General features: G+C 36.1%; 1 protein-coding gene and 1 long non-coding RNA gene across 2 annotated transcripts; one reads left to right on the forward strand and one right to left on the reverse strand.

The window, feature by feature from the left end:
- The first annotated feature begins 3,602 nt into the window (after positions 1–3,602).
- On the forward strand, positions 3,603–6,597 carry LOC105443525. The gene is made up of 2 exons (XR_972782.2): positions 3,603–3,831; positions 5,011–6,597. It is a non-coding gene; the product is annotated as an uncharacterized LOC105443525 (long non-coding RNA).
- Positions 6,598–12,249: 5,652 nt separating this feature from the next.
- On the reverse strand, positions 12,250–16,218 carry LOC115924328. The gene is made up of 2 exons (XM_030986458.1): positions 16,215–16,218; positions 12,250–12,801 (listed from the first exon to the last, which is right to left on the reverse strand). The coding sequence occupies exons 1-2, from the start codon at positions 16,216–16,218 to the stop codon at positions 12,251–12,253; spliced, it is 555 nt and encodes a 184-aa protein (XP_030842318.1). The 3' UTR covers position 12,250.
- Positions 16,219–17,139: the final 921 nt, after the last annotated feature.

Here is a 17,139-nt window from a genome sequence, read left to right on the forward strand (position 1 = left end):
AAGCTTTAGGGTTTTAGATGCTCTCTGGTGCTATCTTAGCCTTATTTTTGAAGATATGACCACACTGTATGAGCCATAGTTTAATGATAAAGATCATGAATATTTTGGCTGAATAACTTACTTTTCATATGATATACAATATGAAATGAAAATGCTCCATTATTGTTTCTGATAAATCAATCATATTTGTGATGAATCTACAATTTTGAATTACATGATAATGATACAAGGTAGTCCTGGGCAAAAAAACGGTTAACTGACGTGTACAGGACTTTGTCAGTGAAGAAAATCGTTTGCGATAAAAAAATTTAAAAATTGGAACACACATAAAAAAAATATGACAAAATTGGATTGGTAAATGGTTTGCACTTTGCAGGTATGTGACAGCTGTCACAGGGGTCTGGGGGTGTTACGAATACGTTATCGAATCGTGCATCGCCAAATCAATCACAGTTTCACACTCATTATTACTACCGGTATTATTTATAATTTAGCCTACATTATTATTTACATTTCAAATAAAAAACTTACCTGTACGTTGCTTCTTACTCTTAATAGTAACAGGGTTCGTACGGGTCAGGGAATTTCTGGAAAGTCAGGGAATTTAAAAATGTTTTTTCCAGAAGTAAAAAGTCAGGGAATTCATCCATTTCTTCTGGAAAGTCAGGGAAAATCTTTTTTTTTCAAGATGTTTGTTAAAATGGCATTTAATTTGTCTTGTGATCAAAGGAAAAAACATTTGGTAAAATCTGTGGTTCACAGGACCTTTTTCGTAACACGCAATATCTTTAGGACCTACTGGTACCGTGTCTATTGTGTCTTTCATACTGTATGCAAGATGTTTGTGCGCGTGAATGACTTGCAGTGACAGGTGCGGTGCGTGGTGCCGGTGTGTGTACATACAATAATGCTGCATGCACGCTGTACGATTACTTTTTGATCGAGCTTGTGCTTTGATATTGATTAAAAGTTTGAATGAAGGTGTTTTACCCTGGGGTTTTACCACAGAATATTCATGAAACAATAATTTAAATGTAAATAACTATGTATCATGAGCCACTCGTGTTTCTTAAGAACCCCTTTAAAAATTGTGTTGCTCTTTACTCGAATATCGCAACCCTGAATCGCATTTGATATACATTTGGCGTCCATTGTGCGAGCGCGAGCATACAGCCAGTAGTTAGCTAGCCTAGCCTCGTGGTTGCTGCTTTCCCCAACGTCCGCAATGAAGGCACACTTTTTTTTCCTCAGCAAAATATCCAAAGTCGGGGATGGGCCTTATATAGTCAGGTACAGGATATTTGAGTCCTCAAATGCTACTTTTTAGTGGTTTCAAAAATCTCTGTGTCTCAACATGAATTACATAATGCAAATAAAGAATAGGATCTACTATTTGAAGTTAAACTACGTTCCAAATTTGAAAGGAAGAGAGTTTTTTTTCCAGTTTTTTTTCTTCAGTCTCGATAAATTATGCCCTGTCACAAGGACTTTGCCGGCCGAAGCTCTCCCGTGTCTCCAGCTCACTCACCTGTATGATGCAAGCTCACTTACACAGGGGATAACGAATCACCACGTGAAAACTAGCCTGTCCACATTTCTGTTTGGACTCGGAGGAAAATTCTGTCATCTTTAGTTTTAAAAACAACATTGTTAAATGGGTCTAACTTAGTTCACAAGCACTTCAACTGTGCCTCGTAATAAAATGAAAGTATTTTCGAACGCTGTCACTAAAATAAGAGCCGATCTGATGTTAACAAAATGACCAATGTTGGCTTTTTTTTGGTGGCTTTTGTTAACCAGATCAGATCACGTCTTATTTCAGTGTTCGAAAAATACTTTTACTTTTCATTATACAAGGCACAGTTGAAGTGCTTGTGAACTAAGTTAGACCTAGGTCTAGTAACAATGTTGTTGTTTTTTTCCAGATTTTTTTTCAGATTTTTTTTTAGATTTTTTTTTTTTTATCTTCGAAATAGGGGTGCGCCTTACAGTTTTGTAATTTGCTTCCTAGTATTGCGATGATGTATAGTTGTACGCTTTAGATTAAGACATGTTCATCATTGAAAATGGTCATGGAAATTTACATTATCCTGCTCTGGAAAGTCATGGAGAGTCATGGAATTTTTAAAATGTGTAAGTGTACGAACCCTGTAGTAAGGAAGGAAGACATCGATGTCTGCCGTTTCGATTCCATTTTAATTCGACTGGCGTGCGATATCGGAGATAAATTCACTCAGCTAGCTCAGCTCGGCTCACAACGCGCGCTTTTCTTGCGTAAGCTAGCTTGCCGGCCTGCGCTTGGCTCTGGCGCACTGGGCATATACTAGATAGCTCTGCCCCCGCGTGCGCCGCGCCGCAAGTCCATATTTTAATAGGGTTTTATTTTACGATCGTTTCGGAGACGTTTCATCTCATTTCTTTACGACCGTTTTCACAACCCCGCGCTATGAAAGCGTGTCTTCGTGAAGCTTGTGATAACAGAAATTTGAGATAGCGACTTGACCGAATATGATGTGATTTTTGTATTATTATTATTTTTTTTGGAGAGGCTTACAGCCGGCTACGATTGCCGTTACAGCCGGAAAAAATAGCCGGTTGCCGGCTATTAACAATCACTATCAAAACAATAATCAATCTCCTTTAATTCCAATCACTTCACATTCATGCCTTTCCTCAGTGAGCATGAAGTGACCATATTAAAATGTCAATAAATATCTCGGAAATACATAAATAATTCCACAATCTTTCATAGACCTGTAATATTTAATTCAAGTCTGTAATAGAATAAGAGGGAGACTTTGGTTTTGCTGTCCAAATGCTATAAAATGTTTGATAAATTTGCAGTCAACCGAACCGGTGACGAGACGTACATGTACTAAGATGCCAAAATCGTCACTAACCATAAGTGTGACGAAAATCCCAATTTGGTTCCAAAGATGAATTAACCTTCTCACTGTAAACCCTTGAATTGAATTCAGTATTATCTATTAAAGATGAGAAGTACTCACGAAGCTATATGCTCAAGTCTAAAGTCTATATGGGGAAATAGGGACTGTACTGTATGCTGTCACTCTGAGAAGGGTGAAGGTTCTGCTACTTGGTTCTGTCTCCAAAAAACAAGTGCCCAAACTGGCGAAGGGGACCCCTATTTATACTTTTTGGGCCCTCCCAAATTACCCCAAAATTTGTGTCTCCCGCGTATTCTATACAAAAAGGCTTACGCACGAAACCTCCATATATTTAAACGTCTTTGGACGTAACATAAAGCAACTGTGCACGCACCGTCCGTACGCAGTGGTATAAAACAAAAATCCTTCACAGGAACTTGTCCCAGAATTAAGGAAAATAACACATATTTGCAATATATTTTATGGATGTATGAAATAAATGTCAATAAAATCAACTTCCAAGGAAATCACACATACTATGAGTCATTATTTTTGTCTTATTTCAATCAAACATCTTTTTATCGAAACATAATGACCTTAACGGTCCCATATATGGACTCTGCCGTAGTAACCTTCATGTGACTTTCAGGTGAAAGTATACGCGCACTTGAGAAATTCTATGAGACTGCACTAGTTTCTCAGTCTTAAATCTGTGCGTACGCACCATAGAGATATATACTTAATAACACTAGAGGGCGTACTCGCTCAAATTGCTGTGTGGACCTGGAGCTGTGGCCGCCATTACTAAGGAGGGCAGAAAAACGAACGACCCAACAAGATACTGTGCACAACATACGTGGAAAAAATTGGAGAAGCCAGGTTCGTGCGTTGCATTTGGATGTTCGAGCCGAAGAAAGAAAGGGAACTGCATAATATTTCACAAGTAAGTTCTTCTTAATGTTATGTTGATTAATAAGGAGATTTTAGAGCTAAAAATGTAGTTTATGCAGTGACTGTAGTCTGTACCCGGGTTGTCTCATGACAAGACACCGCAGCTCCTGCAGCAGCGGAGCGCGCCAGTCTACGCCCGCCGGGCTGGGGCAGGCATGGGTTAAGGTTCTGGGGATGGTGATGGGAAAATTTTGCTGCGCTGGAGTCGCTCGCAACTCCAAGAGCCAGAGAGTCCAACTCGGAAATATAACTCCATGAGCTTGATTCTATTAAAGAAAAGTCTAGAATATAAACGATACAATTAATTTTATCTTATCTAATTTCAAGAAAAAAATCAAATGTCAACTTCTTTAGATCTATATTTTAACTATAGACTAGACTCTAGATCTAGACTCTAGATCTAAACTCTACTCTCTAATTTCTAAAGCCCGAAAGGCAAAGCCAGGTTAGACAGAAATAACCTTGTTGTTGTTGTTGTTGCGAATAATGGCGTTTCCATCGTCATTCGATGATTTCCGCCAGGCAATGTGAGAGGGCGTAGTTACTGGTCCTCTCTTAATACTTTTACTGTTGGATCGACGATAGCCTAGTGGCGTTGTGTTGAGCAATTAACAATGTCAGTAAATTGTTAGTAGTTATTTTCTGTATTGTTATTCGGCTTGTTATTTTAAAGAATTCATTAGGAAAGAAAGGATGAAGTGGTTGAATATTAGTTGCGATCAGTTCATTACGTTAGGACGTTAGTTTAAAACCTCTCTGATACCGTCTGATATGGGTCTGATATGGGTAATTTCTTTAATAAAACTGACATTTGTTGACATTCCCCATAATATAATCAGAGGTCTAGTGGAGCCAGACGCAGTCTCAGTAGAACAACCGACGATATAGAGAGACTGAAGCTTTTGGTCTAAGCCAGGCTAGCCTGCCAAATTTCACATCACAGGAGTTATCCAACTAGGCTAGGCTAGCCTAAAAATCCCACCGCACACTACACTATTTCTATCAAATTTGCTTATGACTTGCTGACATCATTATTATTTTATTTATTTGGCTGGAAGCTGCTTTCAGTTTCAGTCTTAAAAATCACATGAAATAGCATGAATAGTAGAACAATTGTCATGTTATGAGAAAAAACTCATTATTGTTTCCGTTTGCTTTCATTGTAATGCAGGAATACACCCAAGAGAGGAAAAGGATGTTACACAATGACACCACATCTCATTCTTAGAGCTGTGCCTACTGTCTTTCCTGGACATCCTCCCTATAAACAGACCCATGGCTCAAGACTCCCAGCAAAACCATGTACAACATCCAAAAGTGTTCCCGTGCAAAAGAACATGACTATTCTTTTTCTGTCTGAGTTGATTAGAAACTGAATATAACCAGACAGCAAGTGCAGGATGCCAAGAAACAGCTTAAAGTGGTGAAACAAGGTAAACAGGAGAGATGGAAAAACCAGGACTCTCTTGCAGGAAGTCCACGAAAGCAAGCTCATTAGCCAGGATCAGCTTGACCTACTTCAACACAACTTTGGAGAGAACGCATTTTCAGGAAAAACAAAACAAAACATAGAACTTCATTCGTACAAACTACAAAGACAGATCGGTCTTTTATATTTTGCCTCTTGTCTGCATAGCTTATCCACTGGATGATTGACTGTGAAGCCGTTTAAAACTGGACAGAGCTTTCAATAATCTTTTAAAAAAACAGAACAATCTGAGACTTTTGTTCTGTGTAATGAAATAAAATTTTGGGGACACATTGTGACAGTTGCACAACCTAACCATAATTTTCTGTTTGTTAACTTTACACGAAGGCAAACTAAAGTGGAACTTAGAAGAATTGATTACATTAGGGGTTAAACAAAATGTACTTGAATTTTGAGTTGTTGTGAGGTACACTGTATTTGAATATTTACTCTATAAGCTTCATGATTGTACCTGCTGTATCTGATTCAGTTGCTATAATTCGTCCCTATTTTCAGGAAGTGACGGTAGTGAGGAAACTCGTAACGCAAAGTGAATGCATTTTTTTTTCACTACCGTCACTTTGTGAAAACAGCGACGAATTTTTGCAAATTATTTGCACTCTACATGTGCTTTGATTCTGCAGGTACAGTATGGATAACCTGAGATAAACATGTAGACCTTTTTTATAACATTGTCTGGATTGCTCTCAACCAAGTGATTTACATCATTAAAGATGAGAAGCAAGAAATTCACATCAAGTCAGCCCATTTTTAATAAACGAGAAGAATTCACAGATGTGTGGCAATTGAAAAGCCTGTGTAATGCACACCATATACACACCCATAGATCGTTTTGTACATAGGTTTGAATTTTGTTCCAAAATGGATAACTGCTTTTGAAGAGATTTGATAACAGAAAAATTATATGGAATAATGTCACTAGATGTAAACCCATAAGATTGTGCACTCTTTGGCTTGTTGTATCTACTGTGTACATTTGAGGGTAATCAGTTTCAAATTTATTATTACACCTGATAAATAATGATGTCAAAAGACCATGTTACTATGAGGTTTCACTGAATAGTGTAGTGCAGTATCCTGAGATGTAAGTCTCTTCAATTATAGTTCTTCATAGCAATACAGGTGACTTGGAATATATATGCTCAATTACTATTTCTGGTTTGCATTTATTACTCGATGTATTATTTGTAAATGTGACGCGCCTGCGTGCGCTTGGAGCCAAGACTAGTTAATAAAGTGTTCGTTATCGCTGACATCTTGACACATAGACATTGGCCTCCTGACGTTTATGTTTTGGGAGTTATTGTGGCGGTTTTAGGATGTGTAATGCTTGTCTTTGGTGGCGAATCAATTTGTTGTGGTTGTGTTGCCTATGATCCGTGACAGTAAATTTGGGGCTAAAATCTGAGGTGTTGTTTTTGCAATGTCTGTTTTTTCAATTGTGATGTATTATTGCAGTATATATGTCCGATAAAATGTCAAAACTTAAATGCCTATGCTGTAGAATATCAACACACGTGTGCCGTGTGGTAATAAAAGGTTCATTTATTCATTTTTTTCTTCAAATTTAATTATAAGTTTATTCTCTAAAACTGGTTTATGAAGAAAATAAGAAATACACTGTATCAAGGATAATATTATTTATGGAGAAAAAAAGTGGTGTGAATAAATAATTATTACATCAATGATCAGCTGTTTTTAAAGAATATTCATATATATTTATAGTGAACTGTAAAAAATTGAATTACTCTTTCAGACAAAAATAGAGATTTTATAGAGAATGGGTGAAAGACATAAGGTGTGAATTTGTTATAAAATGAGTGAGAGAAGAAGAAAAAGAATGTTTGGATGGATGGATGAATGATTGGATGAGTAAATAACATAATTTTTTTAAATAAATGTGTAGGCCTATAATTCTTTCCTTCCCCCTCTTCCTATCTTCAGTATCGTCCTTTATCTGCATTTCCATTATCTACCTATCCTTCTATATTATATCTATCTATCCATCTATTTATGTGTCTAGCTATCTACATACCCATCTCTATCCCAAATCTATAAGTATCAATCTGTTTATAATAGTCATAAACATAAAATGAATATATTACCTTTAAAGCATTTTAAATCAATAAACCCTGGCTCTCATAATAACTGAATTAGAAAGACATTGGCCCCCGGCATTGGCCCTGTAGCATAAAACTGTGTTTAATATCATGACATAAATATCAAATACAAGTCCCAAATGCTTGATTCTGATTGGTTGAAAGCCAAGTAATATTTAATGTCATAATATCGCAGTTTTATGTTGACAAAGAGGAAGAAAAATTGAAGATATACTGAAATATAAATAGCTTTTTGTGTCCCTTTTACCTCACCATAACATCCGTAATTAATCTTGACCTACACCAGATACCATGACTGGGGCATGAGTAGGGTTCATGCATTATGCAAAATACCACAATTATAACGTTTCATACTCGAAAACCGATAAATCAACCCGAAAAATGAAGCTTCACATTGCATATCAGTAGCACAGTTTCGAAGGGAACATCCGGGTATTTCTCGAAGTTGTGCCCTCCTTAGTAATGGCGGACCGCGCTCCATGCGCGCACAGAGCTTTGAACGGGCGCGTATGACGAGTCCGCACTCTAGCCTTATTAAGTATATATCTCTATGGTACGCACTAAATAGATAATAAAAGAAAGTATTTCAGTCTAATCGGAGATATAGACCACAGTTCAGCTGATCGAACAGCTGATCACCGGAATTTCATTCATTCAATACAAGAGTGACAATACACGTATAAACGTAGTGCTGTGTAACTCCATGAGCCACCGACTAACACTAAGAGAATCCTCTCACGTTTGAAGCTGCAATTATAAGCAGGAATTAGAAATATAAATTAATCCATCTAGAGGGCTTTTCATCACAATATTATCGTATCCCGCACTTTTACCCACTTTCAATTCTTTAGCACAATTATTTATTTCTGATTCAGTTTTAAGAGGTTTAAGAAATAGAGAATTAACATAATTGCCTGTGAGATAATGTTTAAAATCTGTTCTTGGCAAAGGTATCGACTGATTCCCAATAGAACTGCCGATTATACTGAAATATCCATTAAATTCCTTTGACATTTCAAGTTTATTGGTTATCTTTATTGTGAACGCGCCAATAAAGGAAACGTTGCAACGACTTGTTGAGTTCTTATTTCTCTTTATTTCTGTTCCTTTGTAACAAGTCATCTTCATTTAGCGATTCAGCAATCCAATTAGTGAATCATCATCATTAGCAAATCAGCAATCCAATAAGCGAATAATCATCATCAGCAATCCAATTAGCGAATCATCATCATTAGCAAATCAGCAATCCAATTAGCGAATCATCATCATTAGCAAATCAGCAATCCAATTAGCGAATCATCATCATTAGCAAATCAGCAATCCAATTAGCGAATAATCATCATCAGCAATCCAATTAGCGAATCATCATCATTAGCAAATCAGCAATCCAATTAGCGGTTCACTGTAAACAACAACAAAGTAACAAAGCATTATAAACATATGCATCATATAAACAGAATTAAATGCATGTAACCCTGTCTACATTACAGTGAATCTTGTAAATACTCTTGACATATAAACGTGATGTTTATATACGAAATAAACTCCAAAAAGAATGCAACTATCCAGCTATACAGTGTATTCATTTATGTCTCTGCTTGATTTATATATCTTCATAAATTCCTGTGCTTAGAATGTGCCTGTAATGCACGGTGTTCTACAGATACGGCTTCATAATGCCCCCTTAATTAAGCAATTACAAAGTAGTCTATGTGATTCCAGACCCTATACAATTGACATCAATAATATTCCTCAGAAACGGTTCTACACACTCCTTATAATGGTAATTAACCTCTTTTAACTCTTACAAGCTGTGCAAGTCACTATAACATATCATACTAATTAAATCATGCACCATCTTAGAGCTTGTTTATATGAATAAACCCCTTTATGCACGACACATACTTGGGTGCAATGCGTTTCATAGCCCCATAGCAACACATAGGCTTCTGTACATAACGTTGCGTTAATCATCCAAAATCAACTCACTATTTGCACATAATTCACAGGAAATGAACAATCATATGAAACAACTAGTTTCGTATATTTGACAGTAAATCAGTTATCTACAGTAATCATGTATCGTAGCTTACCAACTATTTGTTCATCCGGAGCAAAGTCATGAATTCTATGGTAACAAACATCAAGTCTGATGCCTTTGACTAGGCTTTCTGTTGCACAAATTTTCTTAACGCCGCAGATGGCGCTATACAAGTTTCGCGCCGCTACATTTATGTTATCTTTAATAATATAGTCAGGACTATTGTTTTGCTTTTTTTGCTTTATGATTTCATTCAAGTATTTCCAAGTCTTTTTTATATCATTTTTTATAGTATGGAATTTTTTATAAAATATTCTTGCTTTGCATGCCTAATGTCGTTGTTCAAAGAATTTCTAAAGTGTTTATGATTGCTCTCACGGTAATAAGGAGATGGATTCAGAATGAATTTCTTATATAACCTGTTTTTCTTTTTACACCTCTTTCTCAAATCATTAGTTAACCAAGGTCTAATGCAACTACTCCTTTTTACATAGAAATTCTTCAAAGGAAAGCATTCATTATACAGTTTCATAAAGGATTGTAGAAATATATCATATTTTACATTAATATTAGGTTCATCATAAAAGTCATTAAAATCTATTGCATGAAAATTTGCACTGAACATTTGTATACCAAGTTCAGATATCTTCCTACGGTAAAAAGATTCCTGTGACTCGTGTAGAGGTTCATTCCAAGAAATCGTGACAAAGATTGGCAGGTGGTCGGTTATATCAGTCAAAAGAATTCCAGCCTTCAAGATATTATCTCGAGTATTTGAGAAGATGTTATCAATAAGTGATGCTGTATCTGTAGTAATTCTTGTTGGATTTAAAATGGCAGGATAAAAACAATTTAAGAGCATCAATTTTCTGTCTTTAACTATAAAGCTTTATGTAAATATTAATTATTATTATTGTATTATTGTTATTAAGAATTTGTTATTATAATTATGTATCATGTATTATATTCTTGTAATTTGTAAGTTAACATTACTTTAATTTAATTTTTTGTTAAGCGCTTAGAAACTTTGTATTAAGCGCTATATAAATGTAATTTATTATTATTATTATTATCAATTCAAGAAAATCATTTATGTTGGGGTTGAATCCAACTTCATAAGATCAACATTATAATCCCTCAAGAGATAACATTCTTTTTTTTCTCTAAGAATTTTTGACAAAACAGGACTTATTACTTCCAGAAAAGAATTGATAGATTGATTAGGTGGTCTATAAATAACCCCAATTAGCACATTTCTGTCACGTTTTTTTGGAATTTCTATGAACACCATTTCAAGACTTTCACAAGTAAATGACAAATCTGACCTTTGAAAAAAATTAATATTTTCATTCACTAAAAACTCCAACACCACCTCCTCGACGCATCGGTCTTCCATAATGTACAAACGAATACTTTTTGGTATGAATATAGAAATATCTTCATTTTCATTTATCCAGTTATCCAGTATCATGTAATCAAATATTCCACCATAATTTTTCCTAAGGCTTCGACAGTTAAAATGAATGCTGGAGAAAGTCGACAATGTCATGCTGTCAACATTACTCATATATTCCTGAAATTGATTTTGTAATAGAAAAGATGCATTATTCTGATGAAAATAGTCAGAGAGAGGTATGTATAAAGTAAGAAAAATTATGTTTCATTCAGAGATTTCATCTTAAGTTTTAGAAAATAAGAAAAAAATGAATAAAAGAAAACCAAGAATATCGGTATTTAAACATCATAATTTTGATGTATTTTCACTTTCATTTTATTTACAAAGTAAATGCAAGTAAGATACATATTATATTCCGTAAATGCATACAAAACGTGTAATTTTCTCCTAATTTCTCAATCGATTTAATAGGATACATGTATTTGGCTATGGTGTTGACAAAATGAAAAACAGACGGAGGAAGGGCCCAATACATGGTGTTACCAATAGCCTATACAGTGTGAGTCAAAAAAAAAGTTTACAACTAGAAAATTACTAATTAAAAATCTTCTATGAACAGTAAATTATTATACATCTTATAAAAGAGTGTTTTATCCTCAATAATTTGGTATCATATTTGTGCGGTGTGTGCTCACGCTTAGATAAACAGTACAGTAGGCATTGTTTGCGAGAGTGCAAAAATCGACTTGCACCAAAGTTGCTTATGTGATGTTTGAATAAAACAATGGGATTTGGGTTTTAATTCGGTCTTTGCAGATCCAAATAACATTCCTAACAAAATTAATAATGCCACACATATTAAATATCGAATATCAAATACCAACAATTTTGTGCGCGTGTGTGTGTGTGACTTTGCTTCTGCAAAAAGCATATGCAATGCATTTCATTTGATACATTCAATTCATTCCCTCACTCCGCTAATCCCGACATAATACATACTGTAGGCATCACTTAAATATGTCACTGTACAAATACATGTAGATTGAACACAATGGTAATCACAAAAGAGATAAGCAGTACTTTTTACAATTTCATTGCGTTTTTGCAGGCCAGGTGGTAATTTATTTTGCCCACAAGACCTATATATTGGTTTTGGAAAATTTCAGATAATTTTTCAGAAGGCCATCGAGACCGGTAATCCAGGTCCATCTCGCTGCTCAATCTCGCTGGCAATCCGAAAAGCAACGAAGGTTTTATTTTAATACGAATTTGAAATCTCCATTTCCTAAAGCAAATCCTACCTCTTTTGACACAAAATATTATTATAATCATAATAAATGTCTACTCTTTTATTCTCATTATATTTTAATAAATCTTCATCACTTTGAAGTTAGGAAAATAATGTTGGAGTTCATAAAGCCACGGAATGGTAAGAAAAGGACCAGGATAAATTAGATCTCCTGGCGGCGTGTACCATTTGGAATATCCTAGGACAATTCGGATTCTCCCCATCAGTCCATTCTGTCGGAGGAAATGTAGAAAACTCCACAACCACGAGATGCATCCACTACAAGGAGATAAGAATGTGAACAGATGTAATGTGTGCAGTTGTCGGTCCGCTGGCGGCCATTTTGAATTGACAACTTGATTATGTAACCAGTCGAGTATCATCCTTTCGGCGTGCACGTTAGTGATACCTTCTGATTTGGGGCATGTAGCCATGAACATGCCGTCGACGCGCATGTTGGGAAGTCGGTGTCCATGTGGGGATGAGGACGAACGACCGTCGTGATCATAGGGTACCCGGTAGTAGTCTAGGGAGACCCCCGCGTAGGTCTTCCACGTGCTTGCTGCAAAGCGATGCGCCAGGCTCCACGACAAGTTCTCAAGAAAGTGGTAGTCGTGATCCATCGATGCTGCTAAAAAAACACATATATATTTCTAATTCGTATTATTTTCATTAGTATTTTTTTTTTTTTGGGGGGGGGGTGGGGGGAGGGGGGTATTTATTCTATTCATCATAAAAATCATATATACAATGCATACAAAGTATGAACAAATTGAAATTTGAAATACATAAATACATGTAAAAAGGTAAATTTACAGATAATGAGAATACAATAAAATTAACAGGAAATAAATTCAGAAAGCAAATTTATGTCGAATGAGGGGTCAACAAAAAGCATCTAGCCTTGTTGAACATTGACCCCCTAAAGCCCTTTACACACTGGCGGAATAAGGGGTCACTTCATCTTTTTGTAACTTAACCCCCGAATGTGCCCCCCCCCCCCTCCCTCCCACTGTTCAAAATCTACGACTACCGCACAACCGCTGCAGATGGCGACTTGCCTTTTCGTGACCTTTTCTTTTCAAGTTATTGTATCGCAACTTTTGAGACAGTTCGCAAAAATCGATCGAATTTACCCCCCCCCCCCCAAAAAAAAAGGCACAGCCTGCCCTCAAAAAGCCAAGTCTAAGTGCAGTGTTTTTTGTAAAGGTTATAATGTTTTATTTTTTGTTCAGGTATGAAGCAGGCTTGATTCTAAGGAGAAGGCTTACAAAGGCTACAATCCCCTCCCGAAAAAAATGATTCATCTAAATCCTTTTATGATGTATTAGACTATAAGCCTTTATATGTTATGTTTCTATCGCGAAATGTATTTTTTACCTCTCACATTTTGGATACACGAACAGATAATGCACCCCAGTTTGAAGGGTTAATTGCATGTACTAGATATAGAGAGTTTGGAGGTTTAAGAAACGAAAATTGTCTAAAGCTCGATCGCTTTGCTCCCTCGCATCAAGATCTTGCAATTTCATGCCAAAAATGAATAAATACCGTTTTTAAACGAAAAAAGGTTAGAAAAGATGTAAATGTAGTTGCTTTGCTCCTAATTACGCCTTCCTTTGCTACAGTGTAGAAAATAATAATTGGAAAGGGTCAGCATTTCAAACAAATCTTAGGTTTTTATTACCATGCCAACTTCTTTGACTACGTTGATCTAGAGAGTTCCTTAATTGTTCGCCGCAGCCGAAGAACAATTGAAAAAAAAGTCGCTTTTTTAAGAAATTCGCAACTCTACTGCCCTTTTTGCAGTCATAAATGTACAAAGTGGGGCAGGACTGCATACGGGCTCCCCAATTCCCACACGGAATTGTTAGTTCCAATAATTTATGCGAGCAACCATCACCTCATATTCGGACAGTGACTTGCCCAAATATTCCGATATTTTGGTGCCTGTATATTATTAAATTCGCGCAGCAAAGTGCCCGAATATACTAATAATAATTACTTATGATACTTAAAACTAATACGGATGGATCGCTCTATTCAGAGCCATTATTTAAGGGCTCTGATGATAACATTTAAAAGAAATCAAAGTTTTCATTTTTGCTCCATCCCTACGCCCTCCCGCAGAATCTAAAAGCAGGATGAGCCTTGGCAACGGAATGCCAGAAATCCACATATTCTGGCAGCATGTATTTTGATGACGAAGTTATGAAGTAATGAATATATGTGTGTGTGTGTGTGTATGCGTGTGAGCGTGCGTGTGTTTTTAGATTCAAAATACCGTCAAGTAAAGTTATGATATCATATACTACCAGTGTTTCTATTCAAGGACATTACTCGATCATTAGAAAAAGGGGGAAAATAAATTACACTGGCTTGTATCGACCATATTAAAGGTAGTGTATCCATTTTGCAGCCAACATCAAATTATTGATCGTTTGGAATTTTCGCAACGCGTTAAACAAGATTTGCGTAGAAAATTGTCAGATTTTCAGACCCTTGCACTTTATGGTCGTACGTTTTGTGCTGCGCAAAGATTCGATCAGCTTAATTTGGACCATTCCAAGAAGATAATTTATTTATATGTACACAAACTCATGTACCCTTTACAGCTCATTTATGTATGTGATTTCCAAAGAAAAAAGGGGTCAGTCAGTCACTCATTAGTGTCTGACAATGAAGTCTAGAAAGTAAACGGGTTTCCTTGCATGCTTTGAAGACACTGCCAACGTTTAAAGGGATCGTTTAACAATGTTAAATCTGAGATACACGGTCCTTCATGTTACCAGTGTCTGTGATGTGGTGTAATATTGAAGCCCGAAAAAAATCGCGCTTCAAAATATCAAGAAGTGCCTCAAAAAAGTAAAAATCTTCGAGTGACCGGTTTTACCATACTCGTTTTCCCCAACAGACTGTAGTGTTATGAAAACCGTCAGGCGAACGGTTTTCAAAATTTGTAATTCCAATCATTAATAGACAAGCGGTTTGAGTTAAGTCGCGTTATGATGTTATATAAATGCGTTCATAACTTAGCACCTTCTTACCTTCAGGTAGGCTTAATCAATCCTAATGATGTGCATGAGCATCATACAAGGCAAATAGACAGTGGATGTTTACGTGTGCCTAGATTTCACACTGATTGTTATAAGTGTAGCCCAATTGTTTCTTCCATATTTGAATGGAATAAGCTAGATAATTCGTTGAGAACGGCTTCCTCTGTCAATTCATTTAAGAGATTGTTTAAACAAAGTTGTAATTTGTGAATGGCTCAGCCGAACATACACTACGTGCATGTTCTGTAATATTAACATGACTTATTCACATAACTGCGACTTAATTAATATTTTCCTATTGACATTACTGTTTACTAGGTTAATGATATATGTTTATTTTGCAAACGAGTATTATTTTTATAACTGTTCTGTATAAATGTTATAAACGATGTAAATATGTTCATTCAGGGCCCCATGGAAGACCACTACTTGTTGGTGAATGGGCTACCCTGTCAAAAGGATAGAAATAAATCAAATTAAAAAAATTCTTGATAATCAGACAGGCGATCGGCTTGTAAAAGTCATGGAGTTCCTGACTGACCTAAAGGTTTATAATTATCATTGCAGCATGAGCTTAATCAAGGATTATTTCTAAAGGATCTGAGACAAAGTTACCGGATCCCTTTAAATTTCACAGATAGGACATACGTGGCATATTCCTAGTTCCTGCAAAATTCATTAATTTGATGTTGGCTGCAACAGAAACATACTATCTTTAATATGGTTCGATGGTAGACATAAACTATTTGATTTAATGAAATATGAAGTTAAAAAACAGACGAAGACATAACAAAATAGTAGAGAATTATTGGAGGACACAAATGAAAAAGTGGTGGTATTTAACAAAAATTCAATTAAAAACTGGTATTGTACTTAGTCTGGATTTAGCACAAATAACAAGATATACATGCATCATTAATACATTTTAAATTATAGAATGATCAACATCTCAATTATATTTTAATATAATACGCGTTATACGTACCCATAGTAGTGAAAATGTGTTGATTTTGAAAGGTCCCGATAGAATTTTTTAGACCTATATGGCCTATAATCGTCCAATTAGTTGAATTTTTAATGATGAATGATAAAGGTGAACTATCATGTTTTGTTGACTGTCCAGTAGATCAGCTGCTGTCAAACTATTTGCCAGAGTATATGTACTAGCTTTTGTAAGGCACGAGTCATGTCCGATTGTGAAATACAAGTGTTGTCTTGTACCACGTTCTTACAGTGTGTCACCAATCATTGGTTCATTTTGGATTTTTTTTTGGTTTTGGGGTGTTTTTTTTTTTGTGTCTTTTGGATAACATTGTGAGTTTGGGGATTCCCACAAGGACATAGCATTGTCTGTCATGTTCATAGTGTATGGGCCTAGTCGCAGGGACGCCCTTAGGCGACCGTGCGTCATCACTCACTAGGAGCATGACAGACAATGAAAGCGGACAAAATATACAGTTCCTCAGGTAGACAAAGGAACATCCCTTCACTGCTATTATGTAAAAATGTGTAGAACAGGTGAATATGCATGTGACACCTGTTCTACACATTTTTACATAATAGCAGTGAAGGGATGTCCCTTTGTTTACCTGAGGAACTGTATATTTTGTCCGCTTTCATTGTCTGTCATGTTCATAGTGACTTCGAAGGCCGTACGGCAGCTGCAAATTTTCTGTCACCACAAATTCAAACTACGCCGTGCGCCTATCCTAGCATATGTGACCGTGGGAATGTTGCGGCAGTCCTATAATTGCTATTGGCCGTGGATAATAGGGACTTTTAGATTGAGTGGACGAGAACACGACGAACGCCAACTGATCATGCGTGTCAACGTACTGAACTGCCCATGTTGACTGCAATTAGAATTTTTTTAGATTGCACTCGACGATATACATATATGCAGGAACAGG

Source organism: Strongylocentrotus purpuratus, unplaced genomic scaffold (genome assembly GCF_000002235.5).
Source record: "Strongylocentrotus purpuratus isolate Spur 01 unplaced genomic scaffold, Spur_5.0 spur5_scaffold_15, whole genome shotgun sequence".
In the NCBI taxonomy this organism is placed as follows: Eukaryota; Metazoa; Echinodermata; class Echinoidea; order Camarodonta; family Strongylocentrotidae; genus Strongylocentrotus; species Strongylocentrotus purpuratus.